We start from the raw sequence: 20,559 nt of genomic DNA, 5'->3' as shown, positions 1-20,559 counted from the left end.
ATGGCCTTCCTGCTGCTGATGCCCTTTGCACGGTAGATAAGAGGAGCCCGGCTGCAGGGGAGTCGAGCCCAGCGGAGAAGCAGGGCACCTCAAATATTTGCAGATAATCTTGTGAGCGGACAATCATTAACTCATGTCTGTTTAATATTTCACTGATGCAACAATAAATAAATAAATACATTAAAACCAACATCAGCAATAAAAAGGGGGACATTGTTTTGCTTTATTCTTAAACATTAAACCTGTCTTTCTTCCCTGAGCGTAGTGCTAAATAAATGAAAGGCAAGAGAAATGTTCATGGCACAGAGGGGCTTCTGAAGCTGGTGTTTGTATTGTTTTCTCCACGGGCCGGGTCGACCCACAGGCCTCAGACAGGTCAGGGTTTAGCTCATTTTCAAGCGAGTAAAACTCTCATTCCATTTCCATCTGTCAGTTCAATAACCGCCTCATCCAGTACAACCTGTACTTTCATTTATTTTTGTATTCGGTTCTGCTAGAAGAGAGTTTGTGTTCAATGGGTGGCATTATGGCTCATGCGAAGTTGGGATATATATATACTCTGCACTTATTAACATAATTTAAATTATTGCAGTATTATATATGTTAATAAAATCCGGAAGTAAATCAATCAATCAATCAATCAATCAATCAATCAATTTATATTTTGTATAGCGCCCTTCACAGAGTGCTTTACAGAGTGATAAACAGACAACTAAAATAAACAATAAATAAACCATAAACAATCAATAAACTAAAATAATGAGCAGCTTCAGTAAACAATCATGTAGCATTTCATCTTTTACTCATAAGGTTAAACAAACAAGATCAGAGCCCAGACAGACAGACAGTAAGTGTTCTTCTGCCACCTAGTGTCCCCCCGACGCACTGCAGGCCGCAGCAGGAACCTTCGCGTCCGGCCTGCGGGTCCGCCCGGCCGCTCGTCCCTGCGACACAGCTGCCCTGTGACAGCGACGGTGTCCGACACAGCTGCCCTTTCACGGCGACGGTGTCCGACACAGCTGCCCTGCGGCCGCCGCAGCGCTCCAGTGTGCCGATGCTCAGGTGTCCGTTGCGCGCCGTGCGGGGCTGGCTGTGCGGGTGTCGTGCGGCCGCCAGCTGCGCCTCTGGAAACGCGTCCAGTCCCGCAAATGTCAAAACACGCAGCAGCCGCAGCACACGGGCCCTGCACGGCCAGAGCCGCGGGCACGGCGGGCACCAGAGCCGCCCACACCGGGGCTGCGGCGAGGACTCTGTTAGGATCGGCTGCGCGTCTGGGTTCTGGGGAGACACCTCGGTATCAGGTACAGTACAGTCAGCCAGTCAGTCAATCAATCAATCAATCAATCAATCAATCAATCAATCAATCAGTCAGACCCTGCCTCTCTGGCACCGAGTGTCATTATGCACGCCAGGGAGCTTTACAATTGACGTATTATTGTCAGAAGAATATAGGCTATTTATTTAAAATAGTTTCCCATGACTTTAGTGTGGCTCAGTCGCATAGTTGCCTCCTGTGTTGTAAATGACATTGACACACTTACTGTGCTGTGGCGATGACCTTTCAGTGAATGGTCAGCTGTGTATTAGAGGTGTGCGTGTGCTGTGTTAAAGCGTGCTCATCAACACCACAGCCCTGGATTAAAGCATGCACACACATGTGCAGTGATACAGGCGCTGACCTCATCTCTGCTCCCGCTGCACAGCACTACACACACTGCTTAGCACACAGTGCCGATCAGACACATGATCATTTGACTTTGACTTCCCTCTCAATGAGACCGTAATGATGTTGTGTTCACAGTCCCGCAGCTCGTACACGGAGGAAACCTGGACTTCCTGGTGTTCGACTATCTGTCTGAGATCACCATGTCCCTCCTGACTGCCGCGAAGGCCAAGTCTCCAGTGAGTAAACCGCCTGCTGTGCACACGCCTCGCCTGTAAATAAGGGCTTGACGACTCGGTGACCCGGCCGCAGAGTACTGTGTCATCATGCATTCACACGAGTCACAGGACATCCATCAAACACACAGAAACCCCTAGAAGCGTGACTGTGCTGTGTGTTGCGTACCGGTGGCACAGATCAACTGAGTGAGAGAGAGAGAGGATAGAGAGGAAATGGCAGAAACGGGTGTCCGCAGCGATCGACACAGACTGAACGCTCTTCTATAAGCCAGACAGATCTCACATTACTAGCCTTCATCAATACATTCTCCGGCCATTCATTCAGCTCTATATTTATTACCACAAAGCAGCTCTCGTCTGCAGAGGCTCCAGTAATGAACCCTGTGTTTGTGTAAGCGCTGGGTGCTGCTCTGGGGGCAGATCTCACACTGCTTAGTGAACAGTTACCCACAATCCTCTGGTCAGTGGAGTCACAGATATTAAGGTCAGTGAGGCCGGAGCAGACCAGCCTGCAGTTCAGTCTGTGGCCTCCAGGTGTCAGACTGTCAGCGCCTGTGAGAGAGAGCTAAAAACCCCAAGCACAGTAACAGCAGTGCTAAGGAGGACCAGGGCATCCTCCCGGGGCCCGATCATCTTCCTCCCTCGCTCCGCCGACCTGCGTCTCTCTCGTCCACAGACTCTGGGCTTCGCGCCTGATTTCGTCCACACGGCCATCTCCCCCTTCATCAGAGACATCCAGCAGAAAGGTACGAACGGAGCAGCCCCCGCAGGACCAGAAGTGTGCGTGTGTGTGCGTGAGCATGTGCGTGTGTTTGTGTGTGTGTGTGGTAGTGAGTTGTTGTTGTGTGTTGCAGGGATCCGCGTGGTGAGCAACGCGGGGGGGGTGAATCCTCATGCCTGCGCGGCGGCTCTGAAGGAGGGGGTGCAGAGAGCTGGACTCTGTCTGAAGGTTGGGGTGGTGACGGGAGATGACCTCTTGCCCGAGGTACGAAGTGCCGGCCGGCCTGTCTTCAGTCTCTTCAGGAGTGTAGTGCATAAGGAGTGAGGAGTGGAGTGTGTGAGGAGTGGAGTGTGTGAGGAGTGGAGTGAGGAGTGCAGTGTGTGAGGAGAGGAGTGGAGTGTGTGAGGAGTAGAGTGAGGAGTGGAGTGCGTGAGGAGTGGAGTGAGGAGTGGAGTGCGTGAGGAGTGGAGTGCGTGAGGAGTGGAGTGAGGAGTGGAGTGGAGTGTGTGAGGAGTGGAGTGGAGTGCGTGAGGAGTGGAGTGAGGAGTGGAGTGCGTGAGGAGTGGAGTGCGTGAGGAGTAGAGTGAGGAGTGGAGTGCGTGAGGAGTGGAGTGAGGAGTGGAGTGCGTGAGGAGTGGAGTGCGTGAGGAGTGGAGTGAGGAGTGGAGTGGAGTGTGTGAGGAGTGGAGTGCGTGAGGAGTGGAGTGAGGAGTGCAGTGTGTGAGGAGTGGAGTGAGGAGTGGAGTGGAGTGTGTGAGGAGTGGAGTGTGTGAGGAGTGGAGTGCGTGAGGAGTGGAGTGAGGAGTGGAGTGTGTGAGGAGTGGAGTGCGTGAGGAGTGGAGTGAGGAGTGGAGTGCGTGAGGAGTGGAGTGAGGAGTGGAGTGCGTGAGGAGTGGAGTGTGTGAGGAGTGGAGTGAGTGAGGAGAGGAGTGCGTGAGGAGTGGAGTGTGTGAGGAGTGGAGTGTGTGAGGAGAGGAGTGCGTGAGGAGTGGAGTGCGTGAGGAGTGGAGTGGAGTGCGTGAGGAGTGGAGTGAGGAGTGGAGTGCGTGAGGAGTGGAGTGAGGAGTGGAGTGCGTGAGGAGTGGAGTGCGTGAGGAGTGGAGTGAGGAGTGAGGAGTGGAGTGCGTGAGGAGTGGAGTGCGTGAGGAGTGGAGTGGAGTGCGTGAGGAGTGGAGTGAGGAGTGGAGTGAGGAGTGGAGTGAGGAGTGAGGAGTGGAGTGTGTGAGGAGTGGAGTGCGTGAGGAGTGGAGTGAGGAGTGGAGTGCAGTGCGTGAGGAGTGAGGAGTCCAGTGGATCACAGGGACTCAACGAAGTGTTCATTAGATAATGGTAATTAAATCATGTAGAGAAACAGGTGACGGAGAAACGGACGATCCCTGGACTCACAGACAGATCTGAGAGACATTTATACACCGACACCTCGGACCCACACAGAACAAGTCCATATACGGGACAGATGGAAGAATCAATGAATATGCGTTAAATGCTGGTTAATATGCAAAGCTGAGAGATTGTATCAGCTACAGAGTAATCAGAGTATCAACAATACAAAATATTGACCCTCAAGAACATCCACGGTGTGGAGAGAAGTGTGATCACCCAGCTGATCGCTTAATTATACCAGTTAAGGACAGGGCGGGTCTGGAGTAAAGACCCAAGACACCTCAGCGCTCAGGACTGGAGTCTGACGGCTGCTGTAGAGGAGTGAGAGGGGTGTGAGGGGTGAGACGGGTGTGAATTTGCTCTCTTCTCTGTCTTCTCAGAAAGACTCTCTGAAGGAGCTCAGAGTCAGAGACATGGAGAACAGGAGGCCACTGCCCGACGCCCTGCACAGCATGAACGCCTACCTGGGGTGAGACGGGGCGAGGCGTCCCTGGGGTGAGACGGGGCGAGGCGTCCCTGGGGTGAGACAGGGAGGAAGGAAGGAGGAAACTCCCACCTTCACACTGCCGTCTCACCAGAGCAACGTTTTAGACCAGGGTCAGTCTCCAGGGGGCACAGTGTCCCAACAGGAGACCGAATGGGTCGATTAATTTAAGATATTGTCCCCCTGAGACAGGCTGGAGTCGGGGCGCAGTGTTGAATTCCTCAGCTGTGTAATTAACCCAGTTTGGGAGGGAAGGAGCTGGGCTGGACCACCGATCAGAACCCCCCCAGTGCCAGAGTCTGACCCCCGGATTTGGGTCGAGCTCCTCAAACCAGATCAGCTGAGTTATGAAACAACTGTGTTGCCAAGAACTGGGTCTGTTAAGTAGAAGACGCACCCCTTTTTATTGAAAACCACAGAGGATACTTTGACCTCTTCCTGTGGTCGTGTGGCCCCCGGTCCCCTGAGCAGCAGGTGTGGGAGACACCCTGGGAGACTCATTCACAGCGCTGCACCCACTGCACACACTGCACAGACTGTACACACTGCACACACTACACACACTGCACCCACTGCACACACAGACTGCACCCAGTGTACACAATGCACACACTGCACAGACTGTACACACACTGCACCCACTGCACACACAGACTGCACCCACTGCACACAATGCACACACTGCACACACTGCACACACACACTGCACCCACTGCACACACAGACTGCACCCACTGCACACAATGCACACACTGCACAGACTGTACACACTGCACACACTACACACACTGCACACACAGACTACACCCACTGCACACACTGCACACACTGCACACACTACACACACAGACTACACCCACTGCACACACTGCACAGACTGTACACACTGCACACACTACACACACTGCACACACTGCACACACACACTACACACACTGCACAGACTGTACACACTGCACACACTTCACACACTGCACTCTCTGCACACACAGACTGTACACACTGCACAGACTGCACACACTGCACAGACTGTACACACTACACACACTGCACACACAGATTATACACACTGCACACACTTCACACACTGCACACACAGACTGTAAACACTGTACACACTTCACACACTACACACACAGCACACTCACAGCACACACAAACTGTACACACTGTACACACAGACTAAACACACTGCACCCACTGCACAGACTGTACACACTACTCACACTACACACACTGCACTCTCTGCACACACAGACTGCACACTGAACACACTCCAGATACAGACTACACACACTACACACACTACACACACTTCACACACTACACACACTGCACACACAGACTGTACACACTGTACACACTGTACACACTTCACACACTACACACACTGCACTCACAGCACACACAAACTGTACACACTGCACACACAGACTATACACACTGCACCCACTGCACACACTTCACACACTTCACACACTGCACTCTCTGCACACACAGACTGCACCCACTGCACACACTTCACACACTTCACACACTGCACTCTCTGCACACACAGACTGCACCCACTGCACAGACTGCACACACTGCACACACTTCACACACTTCACACACTGCACTCTCTGCACACACAGACTGCACCCACTGCACAGACTGCACACACTACACACACTGCACCCACTGCACACACTACACACACTGCACCCACTGCACACACTACACACACAGACTGTACACACTGTACACACTTCACACACAGACTGCACACACTACACACACTTCACACACTGCACCCACAGACTGTGCACACTGCACACACTTCACACACTGCACACACAGACTGTAAACACTGTACACACTTCACACACAGACTGCACACACTACACACACTTCACACACTGCACTCTCTGCACACACTACACACACTGCACCCACTGCACACACTACACACACTGCACCCACTGCACACACTGCACCCACTGCACACACTTCACACACAGACTGCACACACTACACACACTTCACACACTGCACCCACAGACTGTGCACACTGCACACACTTCACAAACAGACTGCACACACTACACACACTGCACACACAGACTGTAAACACTGTACACACTTCACACACAGACTGCACACACTACACACACTTCACACACTGCACCCACAGACTGTGCACACTACACACACTACACACACTGCACACACAGACTGTAAAAACTGTACACACTTCACACACAGACTGCACACACTACACACACTACACACACTTCACACACTGCACCCACAGACTGTGCACACTGCACACACTACACACACTGCACACACAGACTGTAAACACTGTACACACTTCACACACTACACAGACTGCACACACTACACACAATGCACACACTACACAGACTGCACACACTGCACGCACTACACACAATGCACACACTGCATGACTGTTTCAAAGCCCAATGCCTTTCAAGGTACAGAGCAGGTCAGGTTAAAGGAATTCTCTCTCGCTGTGAGCAGGGGGTGTGTCGCTTGTCATTGTGTGATCTAAACAGTCGCTGATTTTTGTCTCTTGTTTCCTCTGGTTCGGGTTGTTGTCCTTGCTGTCACCTCAGCGCCTTGCCCATCAAGCGCTGCCTGGACCTGGGGGCTGACATCGTGGTGACGGGCCGCTGTGTGGATAGCGCCCTGGTGCTGGGGCCCCTGATGCACGCGGTAATGTCAGCGCGTCGCACAATGCCGTGACACTGGCACACCCGTGACACAGGCACACCCGTGGCACTCGCACACCCGTGGCACTCGCCCCCAGGACGCGCAGGGCAGAACCATGCATGTCAGACTGCGCTGGAAAGGGCTGACTGAGATCCTGGGCCTTTCGCTTTTCCAGTTTGTCACATTTAGTGTGTAGCTAGAAGCAGCTCAGCTCACTAAAAACAGATTGATAAATAATAATAATCATAAAATAAGAACATTAACTACGATCAGGAGAAAAATTGACAAATGAATGATTAAACTAAAGAAATAAACAAATCCAGCACACACTTCATTACTCATATCCAGTGTTTATGCTCAATCACGAGTGAGCGGCTCGCTGTGAAGACAGTCGTCCCTCGGTGAGCCCCGCAGTGTGAGACTGTGCTGACACGGACGCGTTCCAGGCCTCGTCTCACCCCCCCGAACTCACAGCTCGTTAGCATGATAACGGCCCCTTAATTGGCCGGTTGTGCTTTCTCATGCCTGTGCTCTTTATTCTCCACAGTTCGGCTGGAGGCAGAACAGCTATGACCTGCTGGCCGCAGGAAGGTAAACATCCGATGATTGGCCACGGGCTGTTCTTCACATTTAGCTTGAGAAGATATTTAGGTTCAAAGAAAACAGAGCAAAAACAGAGTTCGTTTTCACTGACAAGACCATAGCATGCACAGACACAGACGCTCAGCCAGGGAAGTGTGTAACAGTGTGCTACAGTTACACCCCGCTCTCTATCTTGGTAAAGGAAAAATGCTAATATTTGTACCGCAGGCATTCAGGGCAGATATTGAAAACATTTTCACAGCAGGGCTCTGAATTTTCAGCCGACTGCAGTGGAAATCATAATGATTAATTAAACAAATGCACGTTGGGAAGTGAATAAAACTTGTAGAGATTGCTCAGATGTTATGAGTGACTTTAAAAAGGAGTGTCTCTCTATCTCTGTCTGTGTCTCTCTGTCTGTGTGTCTCTGTCTCTCTGTGTCTCTTTCTGTTTCTCTCTGTCTCTCTGTGTGTCTCTGTGAATCTCTTTCTCTCTGTCTGTCTGTGTGTCTGTCTGTCTGTCTCTGTGACTGTAGTCTTGCAGGTCACCTGATTGAGTGCGGCGCTCAGAGCACGGGTGGGATCTTCACAGACTGGCACCGGGTCCCAGACTGGTGAGAAAGACTGCTTTCTCAGGGGGCTGCTAAAGTGTGCCGAGTTCTCCCACTGGTAAAGTGTTGGGAATGCAAAGTCCTGGCAGCGAGGCGGGGCAGTGTGTGCCGGGTGTGTACGTGTGTATACCTGGTGTCCGTCTCATTCCCTGATCGCGGTGTTGCCGTCCCTCGTAGGCACAACATCGGCTTCCCCATCGTGGAGTGCTCCCCCGATGGCTCCTTCGTCCTCTCCAAGCCCCCACGCACGGGCGGCCTGGTGTCCTTCGGCACGGTGGCGGAGCAGCTGGTCTATGAGATCGGGGACCCGGAGCGATACCTGCTGCCCAACGTGACCTGCGACTTCTCCCGGGCCACCATCACCGAGATCGCAGGTCAGCGCCCGGCCCCCCGTCCCCCTGGCCCCCGCGCCGCCCCTAGTGTGCAGTCGATCCAGTGCTTTCCTGGCACTGCTCGGCTCCAGAGTATTACTTATTCCTTGAACAGAATCTCAGATTAGGACGATGTTTTAATACCGAACCCCTCTATAAATAACAACTGAGCACAACAGCAGATAATCTCACAACCGTGTGTGTCCTGCTTCTGTCTGTGTGGGATTAGCCTCTCATTCCCCACACAGCACTGGCCCGTTAGTGTGGCTCGTTATGGATCGTAATTAGACTTGTGGCTCTGCAGAGATTCGATTCACTCTAAATCAAAATGTAAAGAAAGGCTTTTCTTTTACCGCATATGGATTATAAACAGTGATTATCACCCTTCAGATATGACCGGTAAACACACAAGCACAGGCCGTGAGTGCGACTCGGCACTGCGCGGGGAGCCTGGCCTCCCGGTGAACCGCTGCCTGGCTAACGACCCTGCGGAGGCAGCGCTGCCCTGATCCCGAACCCCGTCTCCCTCGCAGAGGCAGGCCGCGTGGGAAGCGTGCTCAGCTCTTCTTCAGCATCGTAACCGGTCACTGCACTCGCCGTGCTCCCAAACACAGAGGATAATTATCTTGCTGTTCTGAGGGCCAATTAGAGGACAGAGACTGAAGGCTGCGGGGGTCTCCTCAGGTCACGGTGCTGCGGCGACTCTCACCTGCACCTTCGCAGTTTGAGAACCGGGCCAGGCGAACACACCCTTCGATCTTCCGCTGCTCCCACGCGCAGATGTATGTTTGTTATGTATGCGTGGTCATCTCCATACATGGACGGTGTAGCGGCGATCGACAGCCTTTGTTTGCTCCCAGCTGCTTCGTCAGTCTGCAGCTGATCAATAAAGCGATGGCAGTGGAGCGCACACCGGGGCGAGCACGGACAGGGGGCGCAGCAGGGAGTGCCACCCCGGGGATCCTGAACTCAAGGCTGGGGGCGCCCCTGCGGCGAGGGGGGGAAGTGCAGGATGGTGACCTGTGCTGTTTGTTGCTGCAGGTGTGGACGGTGGAGCCGTGCGGGTCCAGGGTGCGAGAGGCTCCGCCCCCTCCGGTGACTATAAGGTAATCAGTGCAGACCTGTTCTGCACAGACGCCGGGCCGCTCACTCTGGGGCAGTGTGTGCCCCCGCCGTGCAGACAGATGACATTGCATGTTTATAGCTCTCTTTAACTCGGCGCCCTGTGTGTGAAGGGCGCTATACCAAACAGAGTGGACTGACTGACTGATTGATTATGTTGGCACTGCATTCGCTCTGAGGGTCGTATTTCAGTTTTTATGCCCCGTTGGCCCCGGTCTTCGGGAGACCTGCTGAAACCTCAGTTGACACGGGAGTTTTGAGAAGCAAATGTTCAGTTTTTTAAGTTGACCGCTCTGCGTTTCTATCAATTTCATTTCAAAGATTGTCCGTTTTATACGTTTTCTGATACAACACAATCCTTCAGGAATTTGAAGATATAAGATTATTATAAAGTATTGCTTTATTTTGTCTGACCATGTTACATGTAAACGTAGTTTTGACTGAATGTCTGTTCAGTCTGTTCTCCTGGCGCTCAGTCATGTGATCACTTCAGTGCAGCAGGAAGAGTCAGAATTCAGTTTCACATTCAAATCAGCGATATTTCTTTCAAATCATTTTTATACGGTTAGTTATTTAATTTGAGTCGATTTGAAAAGTTGCTCTTTAAACTTCCCAAATCCTCGTGTTCAGTTCAGTAAAACACTGATGGCCGAGAGGAATAACTCGGCTCAGTTATTGCTGTTTTAGGCCTTTTTCTAATCAATGGTAGTTACATCTTCACACTCTGTGTGTGCGTGTGTGTGTGTGTCTGTGTGTGGCTCCTGTGTTTAAAGGTCTGCGCGACGTATCTGGACGGGTTCAGAGCCACCGCTGTGTGTCCGGTGGGGGGGCCGCGAGCCGCGGAGAAGGGCCGCCGGACAGCGGAGAGCATTTTAAAGAGGTGGGTGGGATCCCTGTTTACAGCAGGGACTGTGGGCGCGATGCTGTGCTCTCACACACAACACACAACTCAGAGGAAGAAAACAAACACACCAGTGAGACACAGGCATGGCAAACACACACAGTGTCCCTCCAAAACACAGACACTGAGCCCCACAGAGTGAAGGAAAGTGCTCTGTGTGAGAGTGTACTCAACCAGCAGAACACATCCCCGGCATCCCTGTGGATCTGTAGAGCAGTTCTCGTCCAAGACTTGCTTTTTAATGCAGACGCCTCGCCCTGTCCAGTGGGATGTGTCACTCAGTGTTGTGTTGTGATGGTGTTGAGATGTTGTGTGGCTGGTAGACCGCTGTCGCACTGAGCAGCTCCGACGCTCTGTCCTCCTGCCCAGGACTCAGGGGATTTTCAAGAAGCTGGGCCTGGACGACTTCAGCTCTGTGAACGTGCAGGTGCTGGGATCGGAGGACACCTACGGGCCGCACGCGCGCAGCCAGGAGGACGTATGTACCGCTCCGGCTCTCATCACACGCTTCTGCCCATACTGTTCCAGAATGAGAAACCATGTGCTTTTTGTGTGCAGGAGAAATCCTGTCAGGGTATATTAGTGCATTGAAACCAGTGGGGACATCTTGAAATGTAAAGTGTGGGATGTATTCATGATCTGAATCCCAGTCAGTCCCTGCAGAGACATCTGCTGCCTGTCCTGTAATAACCGCAGCGACCCATCGGGGACACACGCAAATCCAGTCCAGGAGACTCATTATGTTGATTCTGTTGGAAAAGTCTGAGGTCGTGTCCCGATTTTATAAACAACCACACAAGCACGGCCCCTGCCCCCCGCCCGCGGCAGTGCCCGACCCGCTCGAGAGAGAGAGGCAGCATCGTATTATATTAAGCACGTTAATCTTCAGATACAAACACAAACCACAGAAATTAACCTGATTGTAACAAGTAGGTCAAGAAAATGTGCAGATGTGCAGCGTCTGTGTGTGTTGGCCAGAATGTGTAACCGGGCGAGAGGTCGGCTCTCACAGGGGAAGACTCTTCTGTTGTTGTTACTGGTTAGACTCTAAAGATGAAAACAACAACAACGACAAAAACATCTCTAACAACCCCCCTCCATGTGCATGGAAACATATGTGTGTGTTATATCATCTCCAGTAGTGTCACGCAGTGTATTCGCACCCTGATCACACGATTCAGAGCCGCTGTGTCCCTATGGCTTCGACACGGTGACCGGGGTGGGCTGCTTGTCTGCCCTTGCTGTGGCCCCTCCCTGACTGACACCCTGCTCTGTCCTGCTGCCGTTCCCAGGGGCGGGGGCCGCGCGAGGTCGTTGTGTGGCTCGCCGTCCACCATCACCAGAAGGCGGCTCTGGAAGTGTTTGCCAGGGAGATTGCTCCGGCGGGAACCGGGATGGGTGAGTGGAGGAGAGGGGCCCCGTCCCCGAGGTGTCTGTGGGGGAGAGGAGGAGAGGTGTCTGCGTTTTTTCTTGGGGCGACACACTTCTAAAGCATTGTATTGAATGTAATGTAATGTATGTAAGCATTGACTATGTGTCAGCCTGTTCATCTCTGCAGCCAGTGACAATCACAGGCATTTGTTTGTTAGATGTCTGCATTTGTGTACATCTTCACACATCATGCATGTGTGCGCCAGTGTGCTCGGTGCGCCAGTCTCAGTGGGCAAAGCTCCTGGCGTGTGGATTTGTACTGGTCACAGTGTTTCGCATCACAGGGACGTCACCACATAGGAAGGCAGCGGGACAGTGTGCTGTTTCTGCTGCTTGTATAGCCGCTGCAGGAGCCGTGGAGCAAGTTGTTGTGTTTGTCCGCTTGCTTTGAGCGCGCGTCGCATTGAGACATGCAGCAAGGCACGGGCTGAACTCTCGCTGCCCACTTGGCTGGGAAAGAGGCTCATTGCTCAACAGTGTGAGCCCTGGCGTGTTTAGCGTTGAGTTTGCGTGTTGTGTTGCCTTGTGGGGTCACAGACAGTGGGCCGTTCAGCCGTGTCTTACATGAGCAACGCAGCCCGGAGTCCAAGCTGCAGCACTGAACCTCGTGACACCCTCCGCCTGTGCGGCTCTTCAAGGGACGATGAACCACCAGAAGAACATGTTTCCTTCCTCCCCATGTTTGATTGTGCAGACACGTGTCTGCGGGGCCATGGTGTGCTGTGTTGCTGCCACAAAAACAAGTATGAGCCCCTGACCACAACCCCTGTGTGCGTCCCTGACCCGGAACCTGCTGTGTGGGATTGTGAAGTGTGACCGTGTCTTATTTGTGCTGTTTTGTGTTTTATTACAATTCACATATCATTGTGCTGCCAGTGCTGTCAATGTTTAAACTGAAGGGCCCTGATTCCCAGGACTGGCATGTCCTCATTCTGTCCTCCTGATTCTCTCATACCGGAGAATTAAGATGCAAGTCAGTCTAGTCGAGTGGTTTTTGTAAAACAAATCCATCTAATCCAAGTCAAATTATGTAACAAATGGGACATAAAGCCTATTTTCTTTTACTTCAAGGCAGGCATTGTTAGCGGGAGAAGAAAGTGGAAACAGTGCTCTTGTTCGAGGCAGAGCGTCTGACATGCCAGTGAATGAGCCACTTGTTTCTCCGAGATTTAGCTTGAGCAGCCAAAGGTAGAAACAGAGGAGAAGAAAAACCAAACAGGATTCCGGACATGAAAAGTCCACAGCTGTTCTTTTGGGGGGTATTTTTAAGTAGGTCAGCTGCTTCCTCATTAGGACACAGTCAAGGTCCATTAAAATGTTACAGTCCTGAATCGAGGTGCAGGCCCTGGATCTGTGTGGCCTCGGACAGAGTCACGGATCGTTGCTGTTTTCTTTAGACAGGATCTGACTGCAGGATCAGCAGAGCGCCGGTAGGACTGAGTGGCTCACAGAGACTTGTTTATCTCATTTTAAATCAGCGTATTCAGTTATTTCAGTGTTGTTATTATGATGATTGTGTGGTTTTAAGAAAAGGGAGGGAGAGAGGGAGGCAGAGGGACAGGGAGAGGGACAGGGAGGGAGAGGGACAGGACAGGGAGGGAGAGGGACAGGGAGAGGACAGGGAGGGAGAGGGACAGGGAGGGAGCCTAGCGCTTTAAGGGGTTCAGGCTCTGTGAACTCACTGAGGGCTTCTCAGCGCCGGCTGCTATACTGACCGCAGTTTGACTGGAACTTGACCGGGGTTTGACTCCGGACTCACAGCTGGCTAATGTTGACTCTCGGGCCAATTACTGTGTCTGTAAATATTTTGACTGATATTAGAAAAGTGTTGTACGTTCACAGTCATTGTCATTTACTAAACTGCTATAATGGCCAGACAGCTAATGTGCTTTGTGACAGACGATGGCAGGAAGTCTGTTGTTTGCGTAAGAATTCGATATTTCCTATTCTAGTTGATGCATTTGATGACTCTATTTCAGTAGTGTTTCGAGGGGTTTAATATGCTTGTCAATGAAGAGCAGCGTCGCTCAGCTATAAGAATAAGATTGGGCATTGCGAGACTTTTAGTTAGATCATTAACCTGCATATTTAAGTATCACAATGCAGTGCATCTAGCACTTATATTGCTGCCTCTGGCCTTGTCGGTGTGTTTGTGTACCTGTGACATGGACATGCTCTGGTTTTAGTCATCTGAGCAAGCCTGCAGGAGTGGATCAAAACATGCGGGAAACGGTACCTGCGCTTCTGTCTGGAAACGGAAGTAGGTTTGCCAGTCTGTAGGGTTCAGAACGGTGCGCGACACGCCTGTGGACAGGCTCCTTCAGTTTCCATCTGGGAGAGTGTGCCCAGGTCACTTCATCATGCATGTTAGGTGAATAGCATGTGTGTTTTGCAAAGGACTGACTTTTTTTTTGTTGGTCAGTTGACATTGACAGTGTTTCTTTTCTGTGTGTCTGTAGCCCCGGGACTCACAGGAATAGTGGGAGGACGGCCCAGAGTGTAAGTTATTCCACTTGGAGTTAATCAGGAAAATGATTTTGCTATTGTATGTTTTGGCTGTAATCTGAAATACAAAATGTATCAAAGGGATTTATAATCCCCATGCATTCATGTTGGAAAGGTATGTCAGTCCTATTTAAGAAACGAGGTTCAAGGTCTCGGGGGCCGTGTCAAGGTCTCGGGAGCCGGTTCAAGGTCTCAGCAGCTGTGATCACATACTTGTAAAAAGTAATGACACTAGAGGCTGTGTTGTGACTCCTTTTAAGGTGGTATGACTGGATTACAATTTTAGCGCTTCTGATATATTTTATTACCCTATTAGTTTTGAATTAATTTAACAATTCCTAATTTGGCCCTTTGTATTTGTGTGTTGATTTTTTTTTTGTATTCGTAATCGAAGGCAAACCAAAACCGATTCAAACGTACGAACCTTGCTTTCCTCCCTCTCTCAGGTCCCCAGTGCTGAAGCCCTTCTTTTTCCTGTACCCCAAATCCAAGCTGCAGGTACAGTAGACGACACACAGGAGAGCGCCAACCATGCAGGAGTGGCAGGGTTTTGAGTGTGTGAGCCCCCTGCGGTGCCACCAGGGCCACAGGGGCCGGTCTTTAGGCGTAGCGATGTGATGTTTCCCGTGTGACTGAGCTCAGCTGGCCTGCCTCACGTCTTTAACTCATTCCTTTTATGAATTCTTTCGGCATCTTTACAACTTCCCAGCCTCCAGTAATGATTCACAGGTGCACAAAGTATCTCTATAAAACGTACTAATTAAGGGAAGCAGGCGCAGTATTGCCCTCCAGACTCGTCAGATCGGGGTGATCATGTGATGTCCTTGATTTAAGCCTGCTGTGCACATCCTTCTCGTGTCGTGTCTGTCGGTCTGTCTTGGTTGCTCTTGCAGGTTCATATTCACATGGATGGAGAACTTGTTGAAACCCTGCAGGAGGACGACCTGTTCTTACTGGAGACACCGCCCCCCCGCGAGGCTGAGAAGAACAGCAATGAGCTGCAAGGTAGCACAACAGTCGCACCTTTAACGGGTGACTTTACCGCAGAGAAATGATGGGCTTGCGGTCAGGTTGACTAAGCTTTGCACTAACATTTGCGGATTTCTTCTCTAGTAAAAACCTCTTTCCCACAGCAGGCTGAGAGCAGGGTGAACAGGCCAGCACTGCGGTCAGCGTCTGGCAGGGGTCTTTATAAAGTACATGGTGCTGTCAGCAGTTTAAGTGTTTGTATTTTAATGTAAATTTACTGTAAAAAAAAATCTGCATTCAATATGCCAGGCAGATGTGGCCCACAGGCAGTGAAGACCTTGTTTAACTATCACCACTTTCAGTCTGTTTCAGGGTTTTTAGCATATGCCTTATATGACCTACACACTGTTCAATGCACTTTTGTTACACTGACACGTGTGTGGGCATGTGTGTGGGCACATGTGTCAGGCGTATCCAAGAGATCTGTATGTCTACCCTGCATAGAACCGTTTATGAGTTCACAAGATGCACGTAAGAGGACCTGGGTGGAGCCTCAGTAGCATTGATGCAACAAAGCACAAAAACAAACGCAAACAGAAGAAAGCGTCACAATCTGTACAACAAATTAGTAAACAATCTAGGAAAGGTGATGTAAGCAGTGACTTATGTGTTTCTGTAACTCTGGCAGTTCTGGGGTCTCTGGTGCCCCTGCAGGTCCATCAGGTCAGCTGGGTTCGCAGAGCTGTGCTCCTTCGTCTCACACTTCCCTGTGTCCTAAAGGAAGCGTCCATCTGCAGCTCCAGCTTCCTGCTGCATTTTCATTTCAGGGCCGGTCACGGTGCCTGTCTAGGACGTGTTGACGGGTCAATCGTGCATTCCAGCGCAATCTAAATGGGTTCTGCCCAGAATCAGGGCCAGAATCAGTCATCTGTCCAGATGTATTAACATGGGGCACTTTCTAAATATTTTGATATGAACCCTGATTATTCATGCTTAGTTACATTTTTTAACAGCAAGATATCTTGTTCCCTGCATTGGCCAGACTCTCTGTAGTTCCCATAGCCTACATTTGTGAAGGATGTTTTTCATTAATCTGGCTAATATTTCCCCTAAGAGGCAGCCCGGCTTTCTAAACCCAACAAGATGCCTTTCAGGATTATCGCTTAATCCAGGCGCCAGAATGCGTTTCTCCGGGGTTCGATTCTCTACATACACTCGGGTGGCCACTAACACAGTTTCTGTTCAGCTCTCCGGTGATCCGTTTGTGCTCCAGATGACAGATAAACAGATCAGCAACAAACACAGGGGTCTCTGAATCTGCCAGCGATCATGTGTCCCTTACTTTACACACACTCCTGCTGCACTGCAGGGGGCCGGTTCCTTTCCAGAGCACATTGTATAATCCCTGCTGTCCACCAAATCCACGTCGTCTAACACGGCTACACTGACCCGTTCCTCCGGGGATCAAAGTGCCTTTGTCTGGAAAATGCTGCTGCTGCTGTTCGGCCTGTACTGAGACTAACCAGCCCGTTCTCCTCGTGCTGCAGACTTGCCCTGCGGTCCCTGCAGATACCGGCTAGAAGAGCTGGCCTACACCAGGAGTGGAGACAAGGGGGACAGTGCTAACATAGGTGAGTCGGTACAGATACATCCAGATACATCCTCCACATCTCCCAGTCTTCAAAAGATCTAGAACCCTACTAGAAATGCTTACTCTGAGAGGAAGTCAGCACTAAGCATGAACATGGCCAAAAAAACATACATCATTCAGGATGTAAACCAATAAACTGAGAACAAAATCTACAAATACACAACTTGCATGAATGGAGTCGTGCTTTGATGAGTGGCGCTGTCTGGGTCCCACACGTGGTTGAGGTTAATGCTCTGTCCCTCCAGGTGTGATCGCCCGGCACCCCCTGTTCTACCCCTACCTGAAGAAGCTCCTGACTGCAGGGGCCGTGGAGGGATATTTCCAGCACCTCCTACGGAGAGACAGCGACAGCGAGGCGCCGGCTGTGACGCGGTAAACCAGCCAGGCTCTGAACTGCTCTCAGCGGTTCTGTTAGCACACCTGAGTGTGTTGGACAGGTCATGAAAAGCCTGCAGGCGGTGGATGTGTCAACAGAGCTTTGATAGAAGGAAGATGTCAATGACAGAAATCAGACAAACACACAGATGTTGTCACTGAGTGTGTGTGTGTGATTTGTAGGGCTTGTTGAAATTAGGCTTTCATGCCAGCCTTAGTGTGTGGAGCTCGTGTATTTTTCGGGAGGGTTGAGTCAGTCTGAAGTCCAGCGGACCCTGACCAGCGTGTGCCGTATCCTGCAGGTTTGAGCTGCCGGGGATCTTTGGGCTGAACTTCGTCCTGCGGAGTTCCCTGGGCGGGGGGGGCGTGGCCTCTCTCCGCAGCGACCCCCAGGTGTGTTGACGTCTGGTAGATATAATGGTGCAGCTTCTGACCTCGTCAGCAGTGTAAGCTGCCAGGGTCTCCCAGACTGTTCCCTTTCCTGAAGCCCTCTCTCTCTCTCTCTCTCTTTTTACAGGGAAAGGCGTTTGGGCAGATGCTCCTGGATTACCAAATCAAAGGTTTACCCGATTTAAAGTCACTCGTGGACTGATCCAGCAAACTGACAGGGCTCACCGAAGCCCCCGATCAAGATGTGAAATGATTGCCTTACCGATATAAGTGCCATAAACCGAGTGCTTTTTTTAGTTTTTTGTTGCTGCTGTCGTTTCTTACACAAGCGCACTCGTTGTGTTTTCGTTAAATCCCTTTATTTTGAAATCAGCCTGTCCTGTGAACCCACTCACCGCCTCGTGCCCAGAACTCCACTGACTTGTTTCCGTAACGCCACAGGGAAGACTGATGCCTTTTATTTTCTGTAACAGGATTCTCTTTGTGGGGAGGGTCCGGTGTGTCCGGCCGTGTGGAATAAACATGTATGATGCCGTGTGTAAGATCTGTGTCTTCATATACTGCTCAGAATAATAGTCATTGAGTCTCAGTCCATCGACTCAATTTGTCAACATTGTAAACCGACTCCATCGCTGCCTGACTCCTTACGAATGGAGGTGCAATAATAAGTGACGCTTCTCTCAGATTCTTCCACAGGACATCCCTTCAATCCCCACCAAATATATTGTGACAGACCAGGGTTATAAATTGCAGATATATCAGTCCAGGTCTGCTGCGACTTAATGAGTTCATCTGGTGCTACTTTTCCAATTATCCACCAGATATATAAGGTGTGCCTGAGAGAGAAAACAAAGTGATCTGGAGAACAGAGCTAGACCATAAGGACAAAGCCAAGATGTGTTTATTCCAGATTATGTTTAAAGTAGAATGATTTTGTAAGATTAGTTAGAACTCCAGTGGGAGCTGGGTTTTGTTTTCTGTTTTGTTTTGAATTACACATACAGGCACAGCCCTGTTTTGCAACCTTCTCCCTGGGCCGTGACTTGTTTCTACTCATAAAAGATCACGGAGAAGACCAGCACACGTGCGGTTTGTCACAATATATAAACACACATCCCCAGCCGTGTTGTTGTTCCTCAGCTGCAGTCTCTCCTGGTTGCCCCGAGACTCCAGACTAGCTTTAATTATGTCCAGCTCTCCCCTCCTGTCCACCAGGCAGTTCCTCCTGTCCCACAGCTCTCCCCTTGACCTGTCTTTAATTTGATTGTGTTTCATTTCCTCTTCTTGAAGTCCTTAGACAGCATCGCCAGTGGGAGGCTGTGACAGTGAGGCTTGTGTTTACACTCACATTACAGTGGCGTGTGAGGGAAGTCTGCTCATCCGCCCATTGTGCAGTTTGGTGGATTTGTTTATGTTCCTCTCGTTTGAATGAACTTGCCCTTCGGTCTGGTAAGGGAGCACATCTGGATCACAGTGTGCCAGAGAAACCCACAGAGATCTCAATTCATCCTGTCCTTGATCCTCCCAGGTACCAACACAGCCGCATTGTTACTGTGGGCACAATGACCGGTACTGTGATGCGTTACCCTATTAACAAGACATTTCTAATCAGGCTTCAGTAATTGCAATTATAACCGCAATAAGAGGGAAAATGAGCACAAATCTCTGCCCGTTCATGACTGCTCATCAATCACGGCTACAGATTCACAAACCCGCTTCTTAGACTTCGATTGATCCTACTCACAGGGCCTAACACAGCCTGTACCAATCTAGCCGTCTAAATGCATCAATATGGATATCTAACAAGTTCTTAAGACCCCCCTGAGAGTTAAAATGGCTAATTGTCATTGGCATTGAGCCCTAGCACACCTCCCAGCTGCAATTACACATTACCCCTGTAACGAATCCGCCACTGACCCACTGACACCCAGCTCTGCGCTGATGGTGTTGGTAATTGAATATATACACGGTCTGGGTCTCAATAAAACTACAGAACAGAAATGACTAGGACGGGCTGAGCCGGCCTGCGCTCGGCTTTGATTTGCTGCAGTTCCTCCTGGTTCCTTGAAACCGAATCCTGAAGTAAACCCCCTGCGCCTCCAGCTGTTGATCATTTATTTACATTCCCGCTCCATCAGTGCGGTGAAAGCCCCTGCTACTGGAGAAGTCTGGAGCCGGGCTTCCATCCAGGCGCTTCATGGAGTGGCGGCAGGCAGAGTCTCCAGGCTGCTACCCCAGCACCGCCGGCCCCCCGCCCTCCTATCCGGCCTGCTTAAAGGCTGCATTGAAGTGGGGAGCCACACAGGGAGATGAAAAGGTGCCAGTCTTGACACTGTCCTGCGATCGTGCTCCGTGCTGGCTGTGTGAAACGGCACAGTATGTCCCTCCCGTCCCCCCCAAACCACACTGCAGGGACAGGCAGTGCACTAGCTGACCAAACCCCTCCA

The 20,559-nt window shown here is 50.9% G+C and overlaps 1 protein-coding gene across 1 annotated transcript; it reads left to right on the top strand.

The window, feature by feature from the left end:
- Positions 1-18,654, top strand: LOC136765046 (uncharacterized). Its single transcript, XM_066719518.1, has 21 exons — positions 1-32; positions 892-1,301; positions 1,802-1,902; positions 2,579-2,648; positions 2,757-2,887; positions 4,387-4,475; positions 7,109-7,208; positions 7,753-7,796; positions 8,323-8,400; positions 8,575-8,771; positions 9,810-9,874; positions 10,664-10,770; positions 11,161-11,269; positions 12,084-12,189; positions 14,682-14,721; positions 15,174-15,225; positions 15,621-15,732; positions 17,244-17,327; positions 17,593-17,719; positions 18,025-18,115; positions 18,240-18,654. The coding sequence occupies exons 1-21, from the start codon at positions 1-3 to the stop codon at positions 18,312-18,314; spliced, it is 2,220 nt and encodes a 739-aa protein (XP_066575615.1). The 3' UTR covers positions 18,315-18,654.
- Positions 18,655-20,559: the final 1,905 nt, after the last annotated feature.

Source organism: Amia ocellicauda, chromosome 12 (genome assembly GCF_036373705.1).
Source record: "Amia ocellicauda isolate fAmiCal2 chromosome 12, fAmiCal2.hap1, whole genome shotgun sequence".
NCBI lineage: Eukaryota > Metazoa > Chordata > Actinopteri > Amiiformes > Amiidae > Amia > Amia ocellicauda.
The sequence above is the reverse complement of the archived record's forward strand: the minus strand, read 5'-3'. Positions and strand labels throughout refer to the sequence as shown.